Below are 19,436 nucleotides of genomic sequence, written 5' to 3' on the forward strand. Positions count from 1 at the left end.
CTAAAACTCTCTTCCCAGCTAATTCTAGCTGCCTTGGGGTGACAATAATAGCCAACCATCTCAGGACAGGACAGAGCCGTAGTTCAAGGAGATACGATCTGTCACGCAGGGAAGACACAGCAGGTGAAATATGTGGAGACTTGTCACATTGGCACATTGTTTCTATCAGCAAGCAAGGAGACATGAATGCTGGCGCTCAACTGACAGTCTCCTTTTCATCCAATCTGGACCCCAGCTCGTGAAAGTGTACTGCACACTCTTCAGTTAACCTTTTCTAGAAACACCCTGATAGGCCCAGGGGTATGTTTCATGGTGATTCTAAATCCAGTCAAGTTGACAATGAAGGTTAATCATCATGGGCTCTGAGGATCCACATGTGAACTTACACACACACACACACTCGTGTTGGCTAGCCTTGTATCAATTTGACACACTAAGTAGGGTTATCTGCAAAGTGAGAACCTCAATTAAGAAAAATGCCTCTATCAAATCCAGTTATAGGCAGACCTGTAAGGCATTTTCATAGTGATTGATGGGAAACGGCCCAACCCATTGTAGGTGGGGCCGTCCCTGGTCCTGCATTCTATAAGAAAACAGGCTAAGCAAACCGTGAGGAGCAAGTTAGTAAGCAGCACCCCTCCATGGCCTCTGCATCAGCAGAGGGTTTAGGTTGCTGTCCTGACTTCCTGCAAAGATGAACAGCAATATGGAAATGTAAACCAAATAAGCTCTTTCTGCCCCAAACTTGGGCAAAACGAAAACCAAACTTGGATTTTGATCATGGTGTTTTGTTGCAGCAATAGAATGGACCGATACCACAGTAGGTGTATGTTTGGGTCTTTGTTTGCACAACCAGGGTGGGCCTCTTCAGTTTCAGTTTCCTCAGCTGTGTCCCGCCTTTCCCAAACCTCTGGCCCCCAGTTGGCGTGCTGTGAGGTGCAGGTCATCTTTGAGGAAGCTCTGAGTCATCGTCTGAACTTCAGCCTAATGCACTTCGCAGGCCTTGTCATTTGCAACCCGACCCACTTCATGCTCTGCAGTCTCCGGTTTTCTGGATGAGAACATCTGTATGAAAATGGACTCTGCCAAAGCAGTTACTCCCCACCCTGCTTCTGCGCCGGAAGTGCTGGACTGCTTCCGGCTGTTTATGACTGTTTGCTGTGGAAACGGCTGGATTCACTGCCCTGGAGGCAGCAGGTGCAGAGGGAACTGGGAGAGCAAATGAGTTCACAGGAGTCTCTCTGCCTGCTTCTCATTGAGACGCTGAGGAGCAGGGAATGCAGCCAGATCCATTGAAGGAGGACAGAGGCATAAGAAAACCTGGGGGTGGGGGTGTATGAACTGGATATGAAATGACTCCCACATGCAGGGCTGAGAAATGCCTTCATATCAGAATCTGAGCTTTGAACACGGTATCTGGAAGGATCTAGAGAATTCCTCTAGCTGACAGTGGTCCTTGTTTCTTTGCACGTGGGCCTCATCTCTTGCTCCGGCCTGCCGTGTTCCACTGCTGAGCTCTGGGATTTGCACATTGCACGGTTGCTGGCCATTCAGAAATGAGCTTCTACAAAGACAAAGCGCCTGCCCATCTGGTCAGCTCTCCCTGTGTGGAGGAAATTTAGATAAGAATCAAGAGAAAGGCAGAGACACTGGGTTCACTATGCAAATACACAGAATCAGTATTCACTTACTGTTCTTAGGAATATTAAAAGACCAATAGGTTTTCAGGATAAGACCTACCAGAAGGTACCTATCCAGAGATTCCCACCTCCATGAGATAAGAAAACAAAGCCCCATGGCCAGGTATGGTGGAAGCAGCTCTTTCCCCCACTAAGGTATACTTTTATTCCAAGCTGTAATTAAGCTCCTACTGTGTACGGATTGCAGTGCTACCTCTGTAAAGATAAAATGTGTCCATAAAGTTCTTACTGCTCTCTAGAGAAATAAGAACACAAACCCTCCCAGTGCTATGAGATCTAAGAAAAGATATTGGAAAGGCAAAGGGCACTGGTTAGCATGGGCAAATCACCCTTGAGGGCAGCAGATAGAGCTTGGGGTTTCATGTGGAGATTTCTGGGTAAGAGTTGAACAAAGTGCAAAATGGAGGAGGGATGGTGGATGGCTGAAGGGAATAGCTTTGAGTCCACAAGAAAGGTCCAAGAAGCCATCCTCTTCAAACTCATGTGCGCACAGGGCTGTGTGTGCACAGCTAGTTGGAAGAGAGTATCCTCTGTGCGAATCTCTGGATAGCCACTGACTGACCGTCAATCAAGGGAGTAGCTGACTGATGAAATGCATCTTCTATTTCAGAGCCAAGGCACCCTTTCTCTGCTTATACAGAATGATGAGTCCACAAGGGACAAATGACAGACTCAGAACCCAATAGCAATGTTGGTTTGCAGAGGGCCAACTCAGCAAGTCCTTAGAAACCAGAATGAAACCTAGGGGTGAAACTGGGATCTGCTCTTTCTGCTCCCAGAGAAACGAGGTTCCCCTTTTAACACATAGGCACCTGCTCTCCACAGCTACAGCTCCTGGGACCCCTACAAAGAGTTGCGTTGTAGGGAAGATGGGTATCTAGAATGTTCTAATTCAAGGTCCAGGCCCTCTGTGCACAGCTCATTCCTCTGTGATAGGAATGGTTATCGGGACCAGGGTCAGGTACATATCTTCACTTAGTCTATCCTTCCTCCTACCTCCCATGTGAGTTCACTGCCTTCCTCAAGTGTCCCTTCTGTTAGAATTGAAGGACTGAATTTGTTGGGACAGGTGGCTTTAGAAGTCCTGGGGTTAGAGGTTTGAAGACTGCTTACCAAGCATCCCATAAGGTCTAGGAGACTCATGTAGACCCGATTCCCTCCAGTCCCCATCCTTCTCCTTATGACGCAGTTCCTGGAGCAGCTGTGTAGAGCAGATGCTGCTCTGAAACCGGGCCGTGCGTCTCACGAGGAGGAGGAGGGTCTTTGTGATTCAAATTGTGTCCACCTTCTTTTTCTGAGTAAGTTTCCCAGACTACTAATACAGAATCTCCCTAAAGAGAAGCTCCACGTCTCCTGAGCTAGCTCTCTAGCACACAGCTGCTGGAGAAGATGAGGCTGGATTCTCTGTAGGCTTCCCTTTCAAGCTAAGACTACCAGGGTCTCTACTGTGGTATTTGTGACCAGCTGCCTACATTTACACAAGATCTCTGTAAGAGGGTGTAAGCTGTGAAATAGTCACAATGGCAGTACACCACTAGGTTTTTAGTGAGACCAGCATACTGTCAGATGAGGTGACACTGTGTTCTCGTGTAAAGCTTGTCCTCACCTTGTCCTTACACCCTCAGAGGAGGTGAGATTTCATGTTCTCATGTCGAGCTGTGTGTGACGCCTTGTCCAACAAAACTATAATGTCTCCTTGTCCTTGTCTGTTTCATCATGAAGACACCAACTTCTATAGTGTAGAAGGCAACTCGACAAGTATGTGCTCTATGCGTCTCTGGTGGCTTCTCAAGATGTCTCTCTAGTCTGTCTTCCTCATCTGTCTATGGGACCCCATATGTGCTGGTTGGGGTAGAACTCTGGACAATCACATCAGGAATACGAGAGAAGCCCAAACTTTGGGGCCAACCTGGAGGTGTAGACCTCTTGTGGGAAGCTTGGGGCCAGAATAAATCCAGCAACTGTCTTTCAGGACCCATCTGGACAGCCTGGCACTGAGATCAGAGACAGACTGGGGAGTTCAGTCCACTCGTCTTCATTGTTCAGATCTTCCAAACCCAAATGAAGGCTATCCAAGAGATTGGATGTTCAAGACTCAGAAATCCTGAGCTGTGGGCCCAGCTCTGCCACTTGAATTAGCTCTTTGTAGACTTAGCAAAGTCCTTTACGTGCCATGGGACTCTCTCCATCTGTGTCCTGAAGTGATCGGAGAGCATGGGCCAGAACGCCCTTCCTATGCCATCCTTCCATGAGAACTTCTGAATGAGGCAACAGAGAGCTGGCTTGAAAACTGGCCACTCTGACAAGAGCACACTTGTCTCTCCCACTAAGCTTTACCGTTTTCTCCTTCCAAATGTCACTCAGAGATGTAGGAAGGTCAACAGCCCTGTGCTAGTTCAGATGCTCATGGCAGGCAATGGTATGCTTTTACCACTTACTATATACTATGTGATCATTATTATATATACCATAACCCTGAACTGGGTTTTGTCAACCCAATCTTCTAACAAAACTGAGGATCAGGGAGGTTCAATAGCCCTGAGCTCTGCCAAGCCCATGAAATGGGTCCATGATGATGGTGCAGAATCCGGATTGGCCTTTGTGCTCAGGGATTGTGTTCTCTCTGTGATGTTTTCTGCCTGCAGAAAAGCTGGATTTAACCCCTAACTTTATGACCTTATCTCTCTGAAGATGAGAACTTGAGCTTGGGCTCTGCCACTCAGGTAGGGCAAAGCTGTGGTCCCCAAAGTTGAACTGTGGTGTGAGTGATAAAGGAGTACAGGAAGGTGAGGAAGCAGAGCCCAGCACCATCACCAGGACCAGGGTCCAGGGAGCAGGGAAAGGAAGGTTCTCAGAGGAAGGAGACAGAAGGCAACGTTCTTCCTCAGTACTGCTTACCATATCGAGGTCTGCTCTGGGGTGGAGACTTTTCCCAGTGTAGAACACTTCTCCTTTCGCTTGTCCAAGGCTGCCTGGAATGTCAGAGACATTAGCCACAGCGTGGTGTTCTCTGCCATGATGCTGGAGCAGACACCAGCTGTGGGTGTGAGGTACGGTCCAGAACCTGAAACTTTTACCTGGGTCATCATGAAGGTGAATGGAAGGAGGGAGAAGCCACCATACATACAATGAGGAATGTAAGTGAGGGCCTGAGGAAGTTTGGCAGAGGACAAGGGAGCATGGAATTCAGACACATCTCACTACATGGCAAACAGAAGCCCACTCCTTATCTGGCAGTCCCCTGAGTACATAAGCTGACTCATAGGAACCTGCCTCTCTTAACCTCTACAGCAAGCAGCACTGGAGTAATGGCTACATCAAGCCAGAGGCAGATGCGCTTACATCGAAGCTGCATACAATATAAACTGTATCTATTCTGCTGTAGCCTTCAAGCTCTCCAGGAACTAGCTTTAACCCCCTCCCTTCCTATTTCTCTGCACCCGCACCCATCTCTCTCCCTCATGACTACTGCACCCCATCCAACCATCCCCTCGCTGAAGCAAACTATTCACAAAGGCTGGCAAACTGAGAACATAGGCAAAGAGACTGAGATTATCAACTAAATTGCGTCTACCCCTTAGTTTACTCCTGTTTCCCTAACACTGAGCAAAGGGACCTCACTTTACCGTCTTCAACCTACCTTCTTTCCAGCATGGAGAGCTATGAGGTTTAAACACAAGGATGGCCAGAAAAGGTCTTGGATTTTCATCACATTTTTTGTCAAGTTTCCTCATAGGGTCTGGACTCCTGCCTACGACTCCAGCAGACACACGGCCTACACAGAAGAGTTGGTGATACACAGTAGGCCTGCATCCCTTGACCTCTGAACAGCAGAGATTGGAAACAATCTGGCCCCTACTACATTTCCCTCACAGGCCAGGCCTGATTCTGGTTCATACAAACTGCCCTTTGTCTGATTAACACCACCTCCATTTGAACATCTGCAGGCCCCATTCATGGCTCACATCCTCTGACCTTCTTTTCATCCAGCCAAGGATGACACACTGGCCTGGCATCCCCACCCCCACCCCACCCCCAAGCTGTTTTGCTCCTTAGCTTCAATAGGAAGACCGTGGGGGATGTTTCCTGAAAAGTGAATGGGCAGCGAGCGTTGGATAAATGACGGTCTACCCTGGAAAATCTGACTTCATCTCAGGCAGGCGGAGTAAAGGTGGGAGGGGAAGGAATGAGAAAGAGCCATGGGGAGAGAGCCTCAAGGCAGTTTACTCAGCTCCTAGAGATAGCAACACCACACGTACCCAGGGTACAGTTATCAAAACCAAAAAATTAACAGGAAATAACGCCGGACAGTTGGAGTACACTCAGATTTTATCAAGATCCCATTTTGCGTTGGTTTGTCATATCTCTTAACCCTCCTCCACCCACAATTCCCCAGTCCCTCTTTGACGAGTGCTGGCCAGTTAGGTCATAAGATGTCACCCATTTGGGGACTGTCTGAGCCTTCCTTGAGATCTGATAAAGGTGCCCTTCTCAGAGCGTACGTGCTATCAGCGTGACTTAGGCTAATGATGTTGATTCCGGGCAGCTAAGTATTGACTATTTTTTTCCTTCATAACAAACTCATCTAGTGGCAAGACACCATGCCAATATGCATGCAGCCTGATTCCAAGCATATATCTTTACTCACTAAATGTTGAATCAGTGCTTGGGTTTTGCCACGAACGCTGTTCCCATGGTGATTTACTCCTGCCACAGGGTGATTCACAATTGCCCTCACTCCTACACTTAACTGGAATGCCACGACGGCCCAAAGTGCTTCCCCTTCCCCGTTTGTTTACACGTTTATTTCCTCACACCCACTGGAGCTGGTGCCTGCTCACTGTATTCTGCAAGCTGTAATTCCCTTCTATTATGTGCTGTTTGACAGCCTTACTGTTCTGGCTGTGCCTCAGTATGATTCCCGTTGCTCGCCCATCTTGGCATCTGGATGGGACTGAGAACACACTCTGAGTAAGTCTGTGGGAGTTTTTCCCAGAGAGGAATGTCATCCCGGCTCTCATCTAAAGGATAAACTTAGCCCTCCATGGGCTCAAAATCTGAACAGACTTCTGGCAAGCAAGGCAGGACCTGGCTGGAGGAAGTAGGTCACCGGGGCATCTTGCCCTTCCCGTCTCGACCTCCTCTCTGTTTCCTGGTCCGATTGGTGAGCTGATTTGCTCCTTCTAGAGATTCCTTTTGCTCCCTATCAGGGAGGATCTCAGATCAACAATGGTTTCCCTGTGCGTCCTGCCATCTGGGCAGGTGCTGTCTGAGAAAACACTAAGACAGTGTTTGTGCCTGTCCTCTCATAAATACCTGGTGGAATTTTCTAGAAGGTATCTCACATGTGATAATCCACAGATGGTGGAATTCCTCTTCTAGTAACACAAAAAATTACAAAACTGTGCCACGTTCCATACTCAGCTTCTGTTCGCTTCAGAAAGCAGCTATTTTCACAAAAATGGATTATGTTGAAACATAATAGATATTATGTAAGTACTTAAAATATTTGCCACAGTAGGTGCTGATTACATGTAATCTTTATAAAACTATTCAAGGTCTTGAGCAATATTTTCAAGCGTAAAAACCAAGAAAAAAATCTAGAATATTCTAGATTTTTCTTTCCTTTTATAGACTATTATTTTCTGCAAAGAATACATAACTGTATTCCACCACCTCCAAATCCTTTTCCTTTGGAAGCTGCTAGAAGATCAGGAGATCTCTGCCAAGCACCTTGCCCCACCATAGAGCCCAATGTGGCCTTCAAGAGCCTGTTCCCACCTCAGGCTTGGCTCAGTGCTGGGAATGCAGGCTCAGCCCTGATGACTTCCACACCAGTAAATACAGAAGGACTTCCCAGAACACACGGGCAGGCAGTGCACTTCACACACCAGAAAAGTAATGACTATGACAAAAATAAATTTGGCTTGTTTATACATCTTTTTAAGGCATAGGGCATTTAAAACAGCTAACAAATCTTTGAATGATGATTTGAATGGGGCTGTGATAAAAGTGTCATTGTCAAGCTATGGCCAGAGATTAGGGACAGTAGATTCCTTCCAACCAGGAGACATAGCTGCTCTCTTATATCCCACTGTGGTTGGAGAGAAAAGAGCTGATCTGTGTTGGCCAGTCCAGGGGTATCTTATAGCCCCTAGCAGAGGAAACTAAGGATAAAACAAGGTCTTGTATGAGGGTTTCTTTGTTCCTTTGTCTTTTAGTTTTCTGGATTTAGCTTGAATGAGTTAGAGGGGACAGAGTGTATCTAGGGCACTAGCATATCTCACAGAGAAATCAGATCCAGTCTCTGCCCTCGGGTCTGGTGAGCAGTAGATCAGTACAATACTACAGGGCTACACCCAGGACAGACTGGAAGCAGGGGATCCACAGCCCCACAGGACTTCTCAAAGGCCAGCCACCTACCCTGAGCTGGGGAGACATGCCTCTATGCTCCAACCTGATGAGTGGGGATCATGTGAGGAGATGGTAGTTGCCTATATCTTCCCCGGGGGTGGAGCATAGGCGGAGATGGGTGGAGCCCATGTGGGATAGACACCTGTGTTTTCTAAACATCCCAGGTGATGGCTATGTACAACAATTCCAGAGGAGGCTTTCCCAGGCCTCCAATAGCAGCCTCACAGGTGTTTTCTAAATCATGAGACTCAGTGGAAAAGGGAAAGGGACAGTCTTTGTTGAAATGCTATTAGAACTTTGAGATGGTGATTACCACACTCAACCGAATACACAGGCAGACCCCGATGACTGCCCAAGTTTTCTCCCACACAGCCTGTCCTTGATTTCTGGCCAGTTTCCACAGCAACCTCTTCATCCTGGTGGCTCTGCTAAACAGGTCCTCAGTATGCTTCCCCCAGGCAGCTGATAGAGGGGTCTTAGACAACCAGGAAAAGAATGAAGCCATCTCCAGGCAGGGAAGGGAGCAAACTGAGGGCCTTCTCAACTCTTCTCAAGCTCCTCTCCTGTTCACAATTGTAGGATATCATACAGGTGAAGGCAGGTACAAGATAGAACGAGTTCTGTCATTGGATGAGAAGGAAGGATAGGCGGGAGAAAAGTTTGAGGAAGGAGGAGACTGGAGAGGAAGCCGCCAAGAGAACATGGAGGTGGATGTTAAGATTCCACTCTGTACCTTTACAGGTTGTTACGAATATTCTTAAGGGATGGACGCATATGGGGTTTTGTATGTCTAGATGAGCAAATTATATATTATCAATTGGATCAGAGGTTATTGTATTGTGTGTTCTTTCATACGGTGATTAAAGTTCAAGAGATTATGTGGTGGCTGGGACACTAAGCCGCCATGGAATTGAGATGAATATTTCTGGCATGGTGATAACCTGCCTTGGAAACTAGATAGGTAGAGAGATTGTTGTCAAGCTCAGAGAGAGGCCATCGGCAGTGTGATATGGGGTGGAGCAGAGCAGGTGAGAGGCTTTGCTGACTGAGATTAAGATGTCTACCAGGTATCTTGGGGCACTGCGGTGCTGGATCTAGCGGGGGTAAAAGACAGTTCTATTTATTATAATTTTACAACAACACACAACGAGCTTGTTTTTCCTCAAAGCCTGGCTAGGGGTTAGTCTCCTGGCAACAGACCCAACCCCTTATTTGCCCCTGATCACCATTGCCTTAGTTAGGGTCTCCATTGCTGTGAAGAGACTTCAGGCAGGAACATGGCAGTATCTAGGCAGGACATGGTGTGGGAGATGAGTGTTCTGTATCTTCATCTGAAGGCAAATAGGAGAAGACTGACTTCCAGGCAGCTAGGAGGAAGGTCTCTCAAAGCCCACCCCTACAGTGACACACTTCCTCCAACAAAGCCACCGCTCCTAATAGTGTCATTCCCTGGGCCAAGCAAATGCAAACCACCACAACCATTGTCAATAGCCCATTGGTATCTCTAGGCCAACGCCTGTACCCAATAGGAGCTGACCAGGGGGTTCGAGTCTGTCCTCCAGTCCCTGACCATGGCTGCCCCAGTTAAGGGCATTTCCAGTGGTAATTTCAGTCTTCCAGATGTAGGAATAGAAGAGAAGACAGATTCTCTCTCCAGCCCACCCTTGGGACAAAATGTTAGCGAAAGAGACAAAAATGCCCTGGTTGTCAGTAAAGAGAGTCCTAACAGGCCACAGGGAAACTGTGCTCATCTGTCAGTTGAGGATGGTTCCTGGAAATCATACTGTCTGTGACACTCTGGGCAGTGGGGAGGCAGGCTTGTGGTGTCTGAATTGATGGCTTGTGCTCACCGGTTGGGGACACAGGGCAGTCAGTCCTGCCTGCACACAAACTTTGGCACCAGGGTTTGTTAAGCCTTGGCACAGGGTGCTATCCCTGATCTCCTCTCTTCACCTCTGTCCAGCTGGCTTGATACCCTGGAAGGTGGCACATCATCGTCAGTGGCTTTGGTTTTTTTGTTCTTTTGGGTTTTTGTTTGTTTCTGTTTCTGAAAGGAGTGAACGTAAGGGTGTAAAGGCAAAGAACCCTACGTGTCAGTTTCCTCCTGTTCTAGGCCAGTGCCTCGCATCCAGTAATGCTCGAACTATTTACAAGTCAACTTGCACATTCCCTATTGCTTCTGGAACATCTAAGGCCAAATGCTCATCTTATACACAAGGAGCCAGAGGCCCAAGTCTCAATTCTGATGGCTGAGGGCAACAGACTGGCTCCTAATTAGAGTCAGCTGCAGAGCTTAAAAAAGCCTGGGGTCCCAGGGCCTGGGCATGGGGCATGGCTGTGGGTGTTTAAAGTGCTACTGTGAGACCTGGTCTCAGGGAAGGAAGTAGACAGCCTGTGGCCAGACTGGAGAGTGAGCACTCTTGCTTATCCCTCTAGCTCGTCCCCTACTCCCTTTTCCAGCCACACACACCCGCCCCCAAGCCCACTCCAGCCCCTGTCGCTTCCTACAAATCTTAGTTCTTGTCCAAGTTGTGGCACAGGAACTCCCAAGGAGAGCAAGCCTTTGGAGGGTTCCACTGGTGGAATTAGAGTCTGAAGGTTTTTGCCAAGCATTCAACAGGCCTCTACCTATTCCCTGTGAAGGGCTGGCATTTGCTTAGAAGGTTCCTAATAAGCTGGGCTTTAGCAGCTGACCTGGAAAAATATCCCCAAGCCTCTCTACAGGGTCCTCTGGGCAGCAGCACCTGAGGCAAGACAGACTTGCTTGATGCATTGGCCATTGCGCTGCAACTGCTGAAACTCAACCCTGGTTGGTGGCTTCCAAAACCTGCTCAAAACTACTCAGTGTAAGCCACGCAAGTTTAAAGCTTGTGTAGCATTTAGCATACTTACTAGATGGAAGGAATTCTATTTGTATTTTCTGGCTGGCTTATTTCACTTAGCATAATGTCTTCCAAGTTTATTCCAAATGCCTAAAGTTCTGTCCTGTGTGGTGTGCATGTGAGTTTTATGTTAATCTCGTTTTGGGCTGACTTCCCTATTTTAGCCACAGTAGACATTACTGTGGGTATCAATTTGATTTCAGCTATTTTTTTTTTTTCGGAGCTGGGGACCGAACCCAGGGCCTTGCGCTTCCTAGGCAAGCGCTCTACCACTGAGCTAAATCCCCAACCCCTTGATTTCAGCTATTTGACTATATAAGTAGAGGAAGGTTGTCAGGTGGTTCACAGGAATCCTAATTTTAATTTTTTAAAGGAATCTCCTCATGTTACTTCAATGGTGGTTGCCATTTTGATCCCCACCGAGTCCATGAGTTGAAATTTCTCTGTCTTTGCAACTGTGAGGTGACAGTTACCACACTTTTGACCTGCGCAGTCCTGACCTGATGCCGAGGATTGTTTGCGACGCTCGGCCATTCATCTGTTGAGACTGGGAAAATGTCTGCTCGAGTACCATTTCTGCATTTCAAATTGGCTCACACGGCATTTCCCTATTGAGTTGTAGGAACTCTTAAATAGTTTGGAAACTCATCCTCTACCAAAAGTACAGCTTGTGGATGTTTTCCCTGATTCTGCAGGTCATCTTTTCGTTCTGTTGATTGGCTGACTCTCTGATCACGTTGCCTGAGAATATCATGTGTAAGAAATCATTGCCAAGGTCCACGTCCTACGCCTTTGCTTCTAGTCTCACAGTTTCAGACTTTCATACTTTCTCGGTAGAAGCCTTAACTGTCTTTCCATTGGTTGGGGTGTCAGGTGTGGGTTTACTCTTCTCTCCACTTCCCCGTAAATACAGTTTTCTCAATACTGTTTTTGGAGAGGTCTTTTCCCCACTATGCATACTCAATGCCTCTGACCATGGATATATGTGTGGGTTTATTTCTACGGAAATTTCTATTATTCTTTCTTTACAGGAAGAATATTTTCTACCCTGCCTGTTCAGCTGGACACACAGTTTGAAATAGAAAAGTAGGCCAGCATGCAGAGTGATCTGTCGTTTGTCTGCCTTTGGGTGGCAGTTTTCATGATAACGAGACGGTTCCACAAACTGTCCAATGTACCCACGAGGGTAACGAGTGTGGAGTGTCATTCCTTCCGGGTTCCACCCTATCTCCCGTATTCACCTCTCTGTTATGGTACCATCATTCTATTGCCCTGTGGCTACAGGAGTCTCTTGCAGTTCATCCCTCGGTTCCTTTGACTTGGCTTCGATGGTCTTTGAAAACTTCCTTGGCTTTTGGTATTTCGAAATGGTCCCATTATTTACTGGTCTGTCTAACCTAGATAAGACTAGATAATGCTAAGACTGCCATTGTCACTAGCTGGTTATTAGTTTTTTCAATGGAGAGAATTAGATCTCACGGCTGTTGTTGTTGTTATTGTTTAATTTGTTTGTTTTTACTTAAAATCATTTAGGATTATAGGGGTTCTAATGTTATATTTCTGTATCTTTTATGCTAAAAAAACCCCTCAGTTCCTGGTAATATGGGAACTATAACAAATACAGTACTTTCAGAGAATACGTTTGCGTCATTGCTAACAATATGATGATAAAATAATGTCAGTGCCCCGCCCCCTGTAGTTCTTCTGTCTTGACCATGTTTACTGTTGGGACTTTCCGCCTGTCACCAAGCATAACCGCTGTGGTCTGAAAGTTCATGCGCACGTCCCCAGGGTGCTGAGGTAAGGAAGTGGAGCCTGTCAGAGGTTGTTAATTTGCAGAGAGGACCAATGAGCAGGGTTAGTACCACTGCCATCATATAAAAGAGACCACTCCTGAAGGGGACATAGGAAGACACGAAACACGAGAAAACACAGCAATAGTTACCTAGGAAACCAGACCCTCCTCATTAGACCCTGTCCCTGCAGGTGCCTTCTCAACTTAGGACTTCCCAGCTTCCTGACCTATGAGAAATAGGGTTCCTCACAGTTTGTGGTGATTTGTTATAACAGTAAACAGAAGATGGTAGCTCTTTTGTCATGATTTATATTATTCCTAATTTTAGCATAAATGTATGTTCTATCATGTTAAAAAAATAATTTGAAAACAGTGTGTACTTGCTCACACTTGTAAGCCATGGTGTGTGTGTGTGTGTGTGTGTGTGTGTGTGTGTGTGTGTAGGTCAGAGGACACCTTTCAGGAGTCCGTTCTCTCCCTCTGCCTTCTGGATCCTCAGGTGTGAACTCAGGTTACTGTATTTGCTCCCCAAGTGCTTTTCAGCAGCTTCACCCTTTGCTATGATTTCTTTAACTGTGCCCCCTTACGTAGGCACGCCTGACTTTGAACTCTTAATCTTCTTGGCTCTGGCTCTGGGAGACTGAACATGGGCATGAAGCACCCAGCTCAGCCCCTGATTATATCTGTACCCTTAGATAAAGTGTAGCACGGCTGCATGTGTTAATCTCCTTTCCTGTTTCACTTAATGTGCTATCTTGGAGATGACTCCAGCTTCGGGTTCCTAGGCAGAATTTGGTCATCTAATTTCATGAACTCAGGATGATGTCATCAACCCTCCGCCTCCCATTTAAGTTTTTCATGCTCAGTGTAGTGTGCAGTATATCACCATGTTTGGGGCAGTGTATTTGAGAAGCAAGATTGTGAAAATAAAGTCAGTGCAGATATTAGATGGTGGTGAATTCTCCTTCAGGGGTGACAATGGAAGATGGTGAGATCTATTAGAAATGTTTCTCACGGGCATACATTTTGAGCTGGCTTTTCTACTTTTGGTCATTCAGATCCCAATAAAATACGCATATTGACAATCAAAAATAATTTTCTAATAAATATATGTATATAAATATCTATAAACACACACACATATGCTAGAAAAAATATACTCGGTTTTTCTGAAACAGGGTCTCCCTATATATTCTGGCTTTCCTGAAATTCACTATGCAGACCAGGCTGGCTCTGCCTGCCTCTGCCTTCCAAATCCTGGGATTAAAGGCATGCACCACCACGCCTGGCTTTCTAACTAAAATACTGGCAGAACTCAAGGAGCTTCCACTCTTCAATTGCTGTTTTTCATTTTGGACCCATAAACCTCTGCACTCTACTTGTTTTAAGACAATGCTTTGCAAACAGCTTCCAGAAACTTTACTATGAAGAATGTGTATGGCTGGACCGAGTGGTTTGCATTCATTAGAAAAAAATATGAGGGGGTTGGGTATTTAGCTCAGTGGTAGAGCGCTTGCCTAGCAAGCACAAGCAAGGCCCTGGGTTCGGTCCTCAGGTCCAGGGGGTGGAAAAAAAAAAAGACTTTACAAAAAAAAGAAAAAAGAAAAAAATATGAGGCACCCTATCTTAGCTCTTCAGAAGCTTGTAATACAGAGCAGGGGAGACTGGAAAGACTGTGACCCAAGACAGCCTGTGATATAGCTAGGAGAGCGCTAAGAAAGACTTCCCTCGAAGAGAGGGGTAAGATTTCCTGGAATAAATGAGATTTGCTAAGACTTGGGTTAGGGAAGCACTTTCACAGGTACTGGAAGAGACAAGGGGATATGATGAGGTCCGAGGACTCCGAGCGGCTTGAGCACCCATGTGGATATGAAAGGCTCTACAGAAGAAGCCGGAGAACGAGGAGGTGCACCAGTTAGAAGGACCTGGGCTAGGTGGAGGAGTCCACTCTGTGCAGTAGGCATTAAGGAGCGCTGGGGACAGGGCTGGAGGTTAAACATGGACTGCTCTTCCAGAGGTCCTGAATTCAATTCCCAGCAACCACATGGTGGCTCACAATCATCTGTAATAGGATCTGATGCTCTCTTCAGGTGTGTCTGAAAACTACAGTGTACTCATATAAATAAATCTTTAAAAAAAAAAAAAGCCCCGGGGGCTGATTTGAATAGTGGTGTGTTGAGGTCAGTGGGCTCTGTGAGCTGAGAAAGATGCGGGGAAAACATGGCTTGCTTAGGCTCCGTGTGGGAATAATAAGCACAAGGAAAAGCTAATCTGAAAGGAAATACGATGTCGAGAGCTTTCTATGTCCATGATTGGCCTTTGAGGTTCAGTAAAATGGGGCAAGATGGGTATGAGGGGCACTGCGATCCATGTTCTTTTTGAGTCCCCCTCCTTGGGACCAACAGTCTCTCCCAGAGAACATCGGGGCCTGCGCACACAGTGCTCACTGGAGAGCTTACAACTTTCCCTGAAGCTGTGTCCTTCCAGCTAATGAAGTTCTTTGTACATCTGTCACACTTTAGTTTAAGGCTTGCTTTTGGAACCACACGCCCAGACAGTGAGGTGAGGGAAGGAACGGGGGTGGAGTCCTTTCCTTCTCCTTTAAGCACATGTGTCCCACACTTATGGAATGGACAGTTGCCCTGAGAAAATCAGGTTGTTGACACTGGGGCATGAACTCAACTGCACTGTGCCTCCCCATTTCAATCAGTGAACACTGACTGCATTTTAACACCTGTCCTACTCCTTAACAATGGCCTCGGCTAAGCCCATAGCAACAATGGGAGCAACAGCCCTGTGACCTTTACTGTGTCGCTCCCAAAAAAACAGAACCACAACAGCTTTTGAACCATGTAATTCACTCCACTTTATTCTGGATGCATTTTACAGGTAATTCATAAACATCCCAGTGGACACTGAAGCTAAGGCCATTCTGTGAGTTAGTTTTAAAACTTGGTGTTCTCCGTGTAATGATCTTTTAAAAATGAGTTACCAAAACCAAGACTCTGAAATAAAAATTTTAGGTGGGTACAAGACACCTTTAGGGCCACATGTGGTGTAAAGTTCATTGCGTGGCCAAGCAATTGTTTTCCACAGTGTAAGAACTCTAGGCAGCCACTAGCTCAGCACCGAGCTATCTTTTCCATGTTTCAACATAGGGTTTTGTCACTTCTGTCAACCACTGACTGGTGTTGGGACACCATTTTTCTCCTAGTGAGTGACAAGGAGAGACTTTATCCAAGAACACGGTATAGAATTCTTAGAACAGGAAAAAGAAAGGGAGCCATAACTAAGGCACTGAAAGCACATTATTTTATAGAAAGAAATGTAAACAATTTTACACCGACAGGCTCCCTCGATAGTCTTTGTCGTGACTGTACTTGAGAGCCGGTGAAATAGGAACCTGTCTGCAGAATTCAGACTTGGGTACCAACATACGGCCTGCGTGTGCAGCGGTCACCATCAGAACATGTTGAGTGGAAGATGCTGCTTCTTCTCGGGTTTGTTCTGTGAGCATGCGGAGGGAGGCAGGATTTTAGGGAGAGTCTTCGGTGATGAGCTCTTGCAGATATTTTTCTATTTCCCTTTCAGTCTCCCCACAGCCCTGCCACGTTGGCTGACTAAAGTTTAGGATTCCTTGGGTTTGTTTCAAAGACACCTAATGTGGGAACTCCTCACCCAGCCAGTTCTTTCCTCTATATGGGTCCATATTTTAAAGTGAAGTGGTTCACAGTATAAATAACCCACACCCACTATTTGTAAAGTCTCCTAGAATGGGATCAACTAGCCGACTAGCACTGTGAGCACTTCTCCGTCCATTTTACTCACCAGCACAGGGAGCAGGGCAGGGTCTGCTGGAGCAGGGCTGCAGCTACTGAGCCCTGGCTGAAGGTGTGGCAGGGGCATTCCTCAGGCTGACAACCATCAAGGCCACATCTGCTTATACCTGATGCTCAAGTACGGACTTAAAGCAGTTCTTAGCTCAAAGCATTAGCTATATGTGTATTTTTAAAATTAAATAAACAATTTTAACAAAGTTAAACATGTAGGTATAAGTAAGTAATTATAATTTAAAATCTTTTATTTAAAAGGGTTTTTCCCCCTTTCAGAGAAATTTCTCTTAAGCAAGTAGAGTATCCACATTCTCTAGCTTTAGTGCTATACTTAGTATTATGAATTTGGGTAGATAAAGTAAAATTAAGGTATTTTCTACCTTAATGTTTTCTATGATCAGAAGAGGTCGAAGGGAAGAAGAACAAGAGACAGAGAGTCTGAGGGTGCACAATGAGAGGGACGTCACCATTAATGGAGCCCAGCCACTGTGGGCAAAGCCGACAGCATCTCCCTTTACCTGGGGAACAAATGCAATTTTGATTGCTAGCTATTTCCACCTTTAAATGTGATCCACGGAAGTCTCAGAGGAAGCCTTTCTCATTGGGGAAAGAAAAAGGGGGAGAGATTGTGCGTGCGTGGTGTGTGTGTGTGTGTGTGTGTGTGTGTGTGTGTGTGTGTGTGTGTGCGTGTGCGTGGTGTGTATGTGTGTGTGTATGTGTGGTGTGTGTGTGTGTGGTGTGTGTGTGTGTGTGTGTGTGTGTGTGTGTGTGTGTGTGTGTGTTACCTTAAAAACTATAAAGCCCAACAGCTGTGTTGAGAGCAGGTGTGCATGACTACTGACTATTAAGTCCGGCCAGGAGTAAAGTGAGCTTCGATGGAGCAGTTAAACATGGGCTGGTGTGTTTCTCCGGAGGCACCAGTTAGCACCCTCCCACCAACACATGCACAAACACCAAACACCAGACTTAACCATGATATGCTCATGGTGTTCTCCTGTCCCCAACAGGGCTTCCTCAGAGTGTGCTTGGTGAGCTAAGTCCTTGCCAGGCAGATGCACGCTGCCATCATTCAGGACAGGGCAGTAATGGCTGCTGAGACTGCCGGACACAGTGGGAAGCTTATGTGCCTCTGCCCCAATCACATGACACAGATAGGAGCAGGCAGTCCAGTGGAGCGGAAACAATGGCCACAGGATTCCCCTGCCCAGGACACTGGGTGCTGTTGGTTTGCTATGTTTTCACTGCTTCCAAAAGACAGCAATACTTGGCAGGCAGTTGGTCATTGTGTGTTTAGATGTAACTCAATAGATGACTAAAAAGAGAGAGCGTCCTTGCTATCACTGAATGAGTTCATTCTAACTTAGCATTTTTGGTTTTAAGGGTAAGGTTGTCAGGGTGTGGGTGCTTTAGCTAACCACCCTGTCTGTGGGCATGTTCGTTGTAGCTCTAATGGCAGAAGGTAGACACCCTGCATGCTTAGGACATATACTGCCTTCCAGTTTCTGTCTGGAATACAGATGCTGTTCTAATGCATCTTTACATGTAGCAGTGCACACTAAAGATGAAGTCATACCTGGTAACCATCAGGAGGGCAGGACTGAGTGAGTGAAAAGCAAGCTGCACTGGTTTCTGTCTCTTAAAAGCCAAGCGGAGAGCCTGATGGTGCTCTATGATTTCCAGGTGAGGAGAGGGTCTTTTCCTGTCTCATTCAGCACAAGGTCCCTATTAATGGTGACCAGTCTCAGACAAGACAATTCCACTGTTGGGTTTGATTGGTGTAAAAGAACTAAAGAATGGACTGTGCCCCGTGGGGGAGGCAGACAACTACCTGCTTAGATCTCCTAGGGCTGGCGTTCATGGTGCCAGGGCTGCCTCTGAGCTGAGTCTGTCAGAAACAGGTTGGTCTTTCAGAAAAGCTTGCATCTTGTCTCAACAGCTTGGTGATTGTTTCTAATACTCTGGCCCTAGTCATTCACAGCGATTGACCCCTGCTACATACACAGCATTGGAATTACATTCAGAGATTTTTAAAGAAACCATAGCAATATTTCCCCCACAAAATTAAGTGCAAAATGTCTTTAACAAAGAATGACGACAGTAGAAACATTTGACATAGTCATGCAAAACTCATCTCAGTTTACAAAGACTATGACATTCCCGTGACAATCCTAGGTTTTCACAGGGAACGCCACCGTCTTACTCATTTTTCTTTGAATTTAAATGTGGGTGCTTGTGTAAAAAGCGGTAACATGCAAGTTCGATGATTTCCAGTCCACCAAATATTCTCTCCTGCAGCACGAAGAACACAATGCTAATTATAAAATACCACCGAACAGGGCTGTAGAGATAGATAAGCAGGCACATTGCAGAGCAGAACAGGGCCCAGTACAGTATGGACAGTAGCTTGACCACAAGGACTCTGAGCTCAGACTTGCACGGTGGAACTGTGCTCTGCCCAGTAAAGTGAAAGTTTTTTTCTCCTTGGTAGAAGGACCGAAGCCTCTCTTCCTTTTCTTCCCACCTCTTGTGGCACCAGAGCTGAAGGTCCTCCTTGGACGTGGGAAGAGTGTCGACTGGATACCTATGGACATGGAAGTGGATCTCCTTGGGAAAGTCTCCAAGCAGAAGGTGCTTCTCGGTTTGAGGAATGTTGTAAGGATATGCCACGGTGATGTCATGGACAGCATCGAGGTTCCTACCTAGGTTTTGGAAAGATGAAAATAGCTTCGCTTTAGCAACAGTCAACAGGGTGGTAATGCTGATTCACTCTGCAAGCCAGAGCCACAAGCATGAAGAATCAGGACAGAGTGAA

General features: G+C 46.4%; 1 protein-coding gene and 1 long non-coding RNA gene across 14 annotated transcripts in view; both read right to left on the reverse strand.

Moving 5' to 3' along the window:
• Positions 1-821: 821 nt before the first annotated feature.
• On the reverse strand, positions 822-5,608 carry LOC102547438 (uncharacterized). Its single transcript, XR_015622832.1, has 3 exons — positions 5,341-5,608; positions 4,599-4,672; positions 822-1,603 (listed from the first exon to the last, which is right to left on the reverse strand). It is a non-coding gene; the product is annotated as an uncharacterized LOC102547438 (long non-coding RNA).
• A 10,024-nt stretch (positions 5,609-15,632) lies between these two features.
• Lclat1 (lysocardiolipin acyltransferase 1) overlaps positions 15,633-19,436 on the reverse strand; it is a 144,274-nt gene continuing 140,470 nt past the window's right edge. For all 13 annotated transcript variants that reach the window (NM_001431933.1, NM_001431934.1, NM_001431929.1 and 10 more), the window contains one exon: positions 15,633-19,323. In NM_001431933.1, coding sequence (NP_001418862.1) covers positions 18,821-19,323 — 503 coding nt within the window. In that variant the 3' untranslated portion in view covers positions 15,633-18,820. The remainder of the gene's footprint in view (positions 19,324-19,436) is intronic.

The sequence above is a fragment of the Rattus norvegicus genome, chromosome 6 (genome assembly GCF_021556685.1).
Source record: "Rattus norvegicus strain SHRSP/BbbUtx chromosome 6, alternate assembly SHRSP_T2T, whole genome shotgun sequence".
Taxonomy (NCBI): Eukaryota; Metazoa; Chordata; class Mammalia; order Rodentia; family Muridae; genus Rattus; species Rattus norvegicus.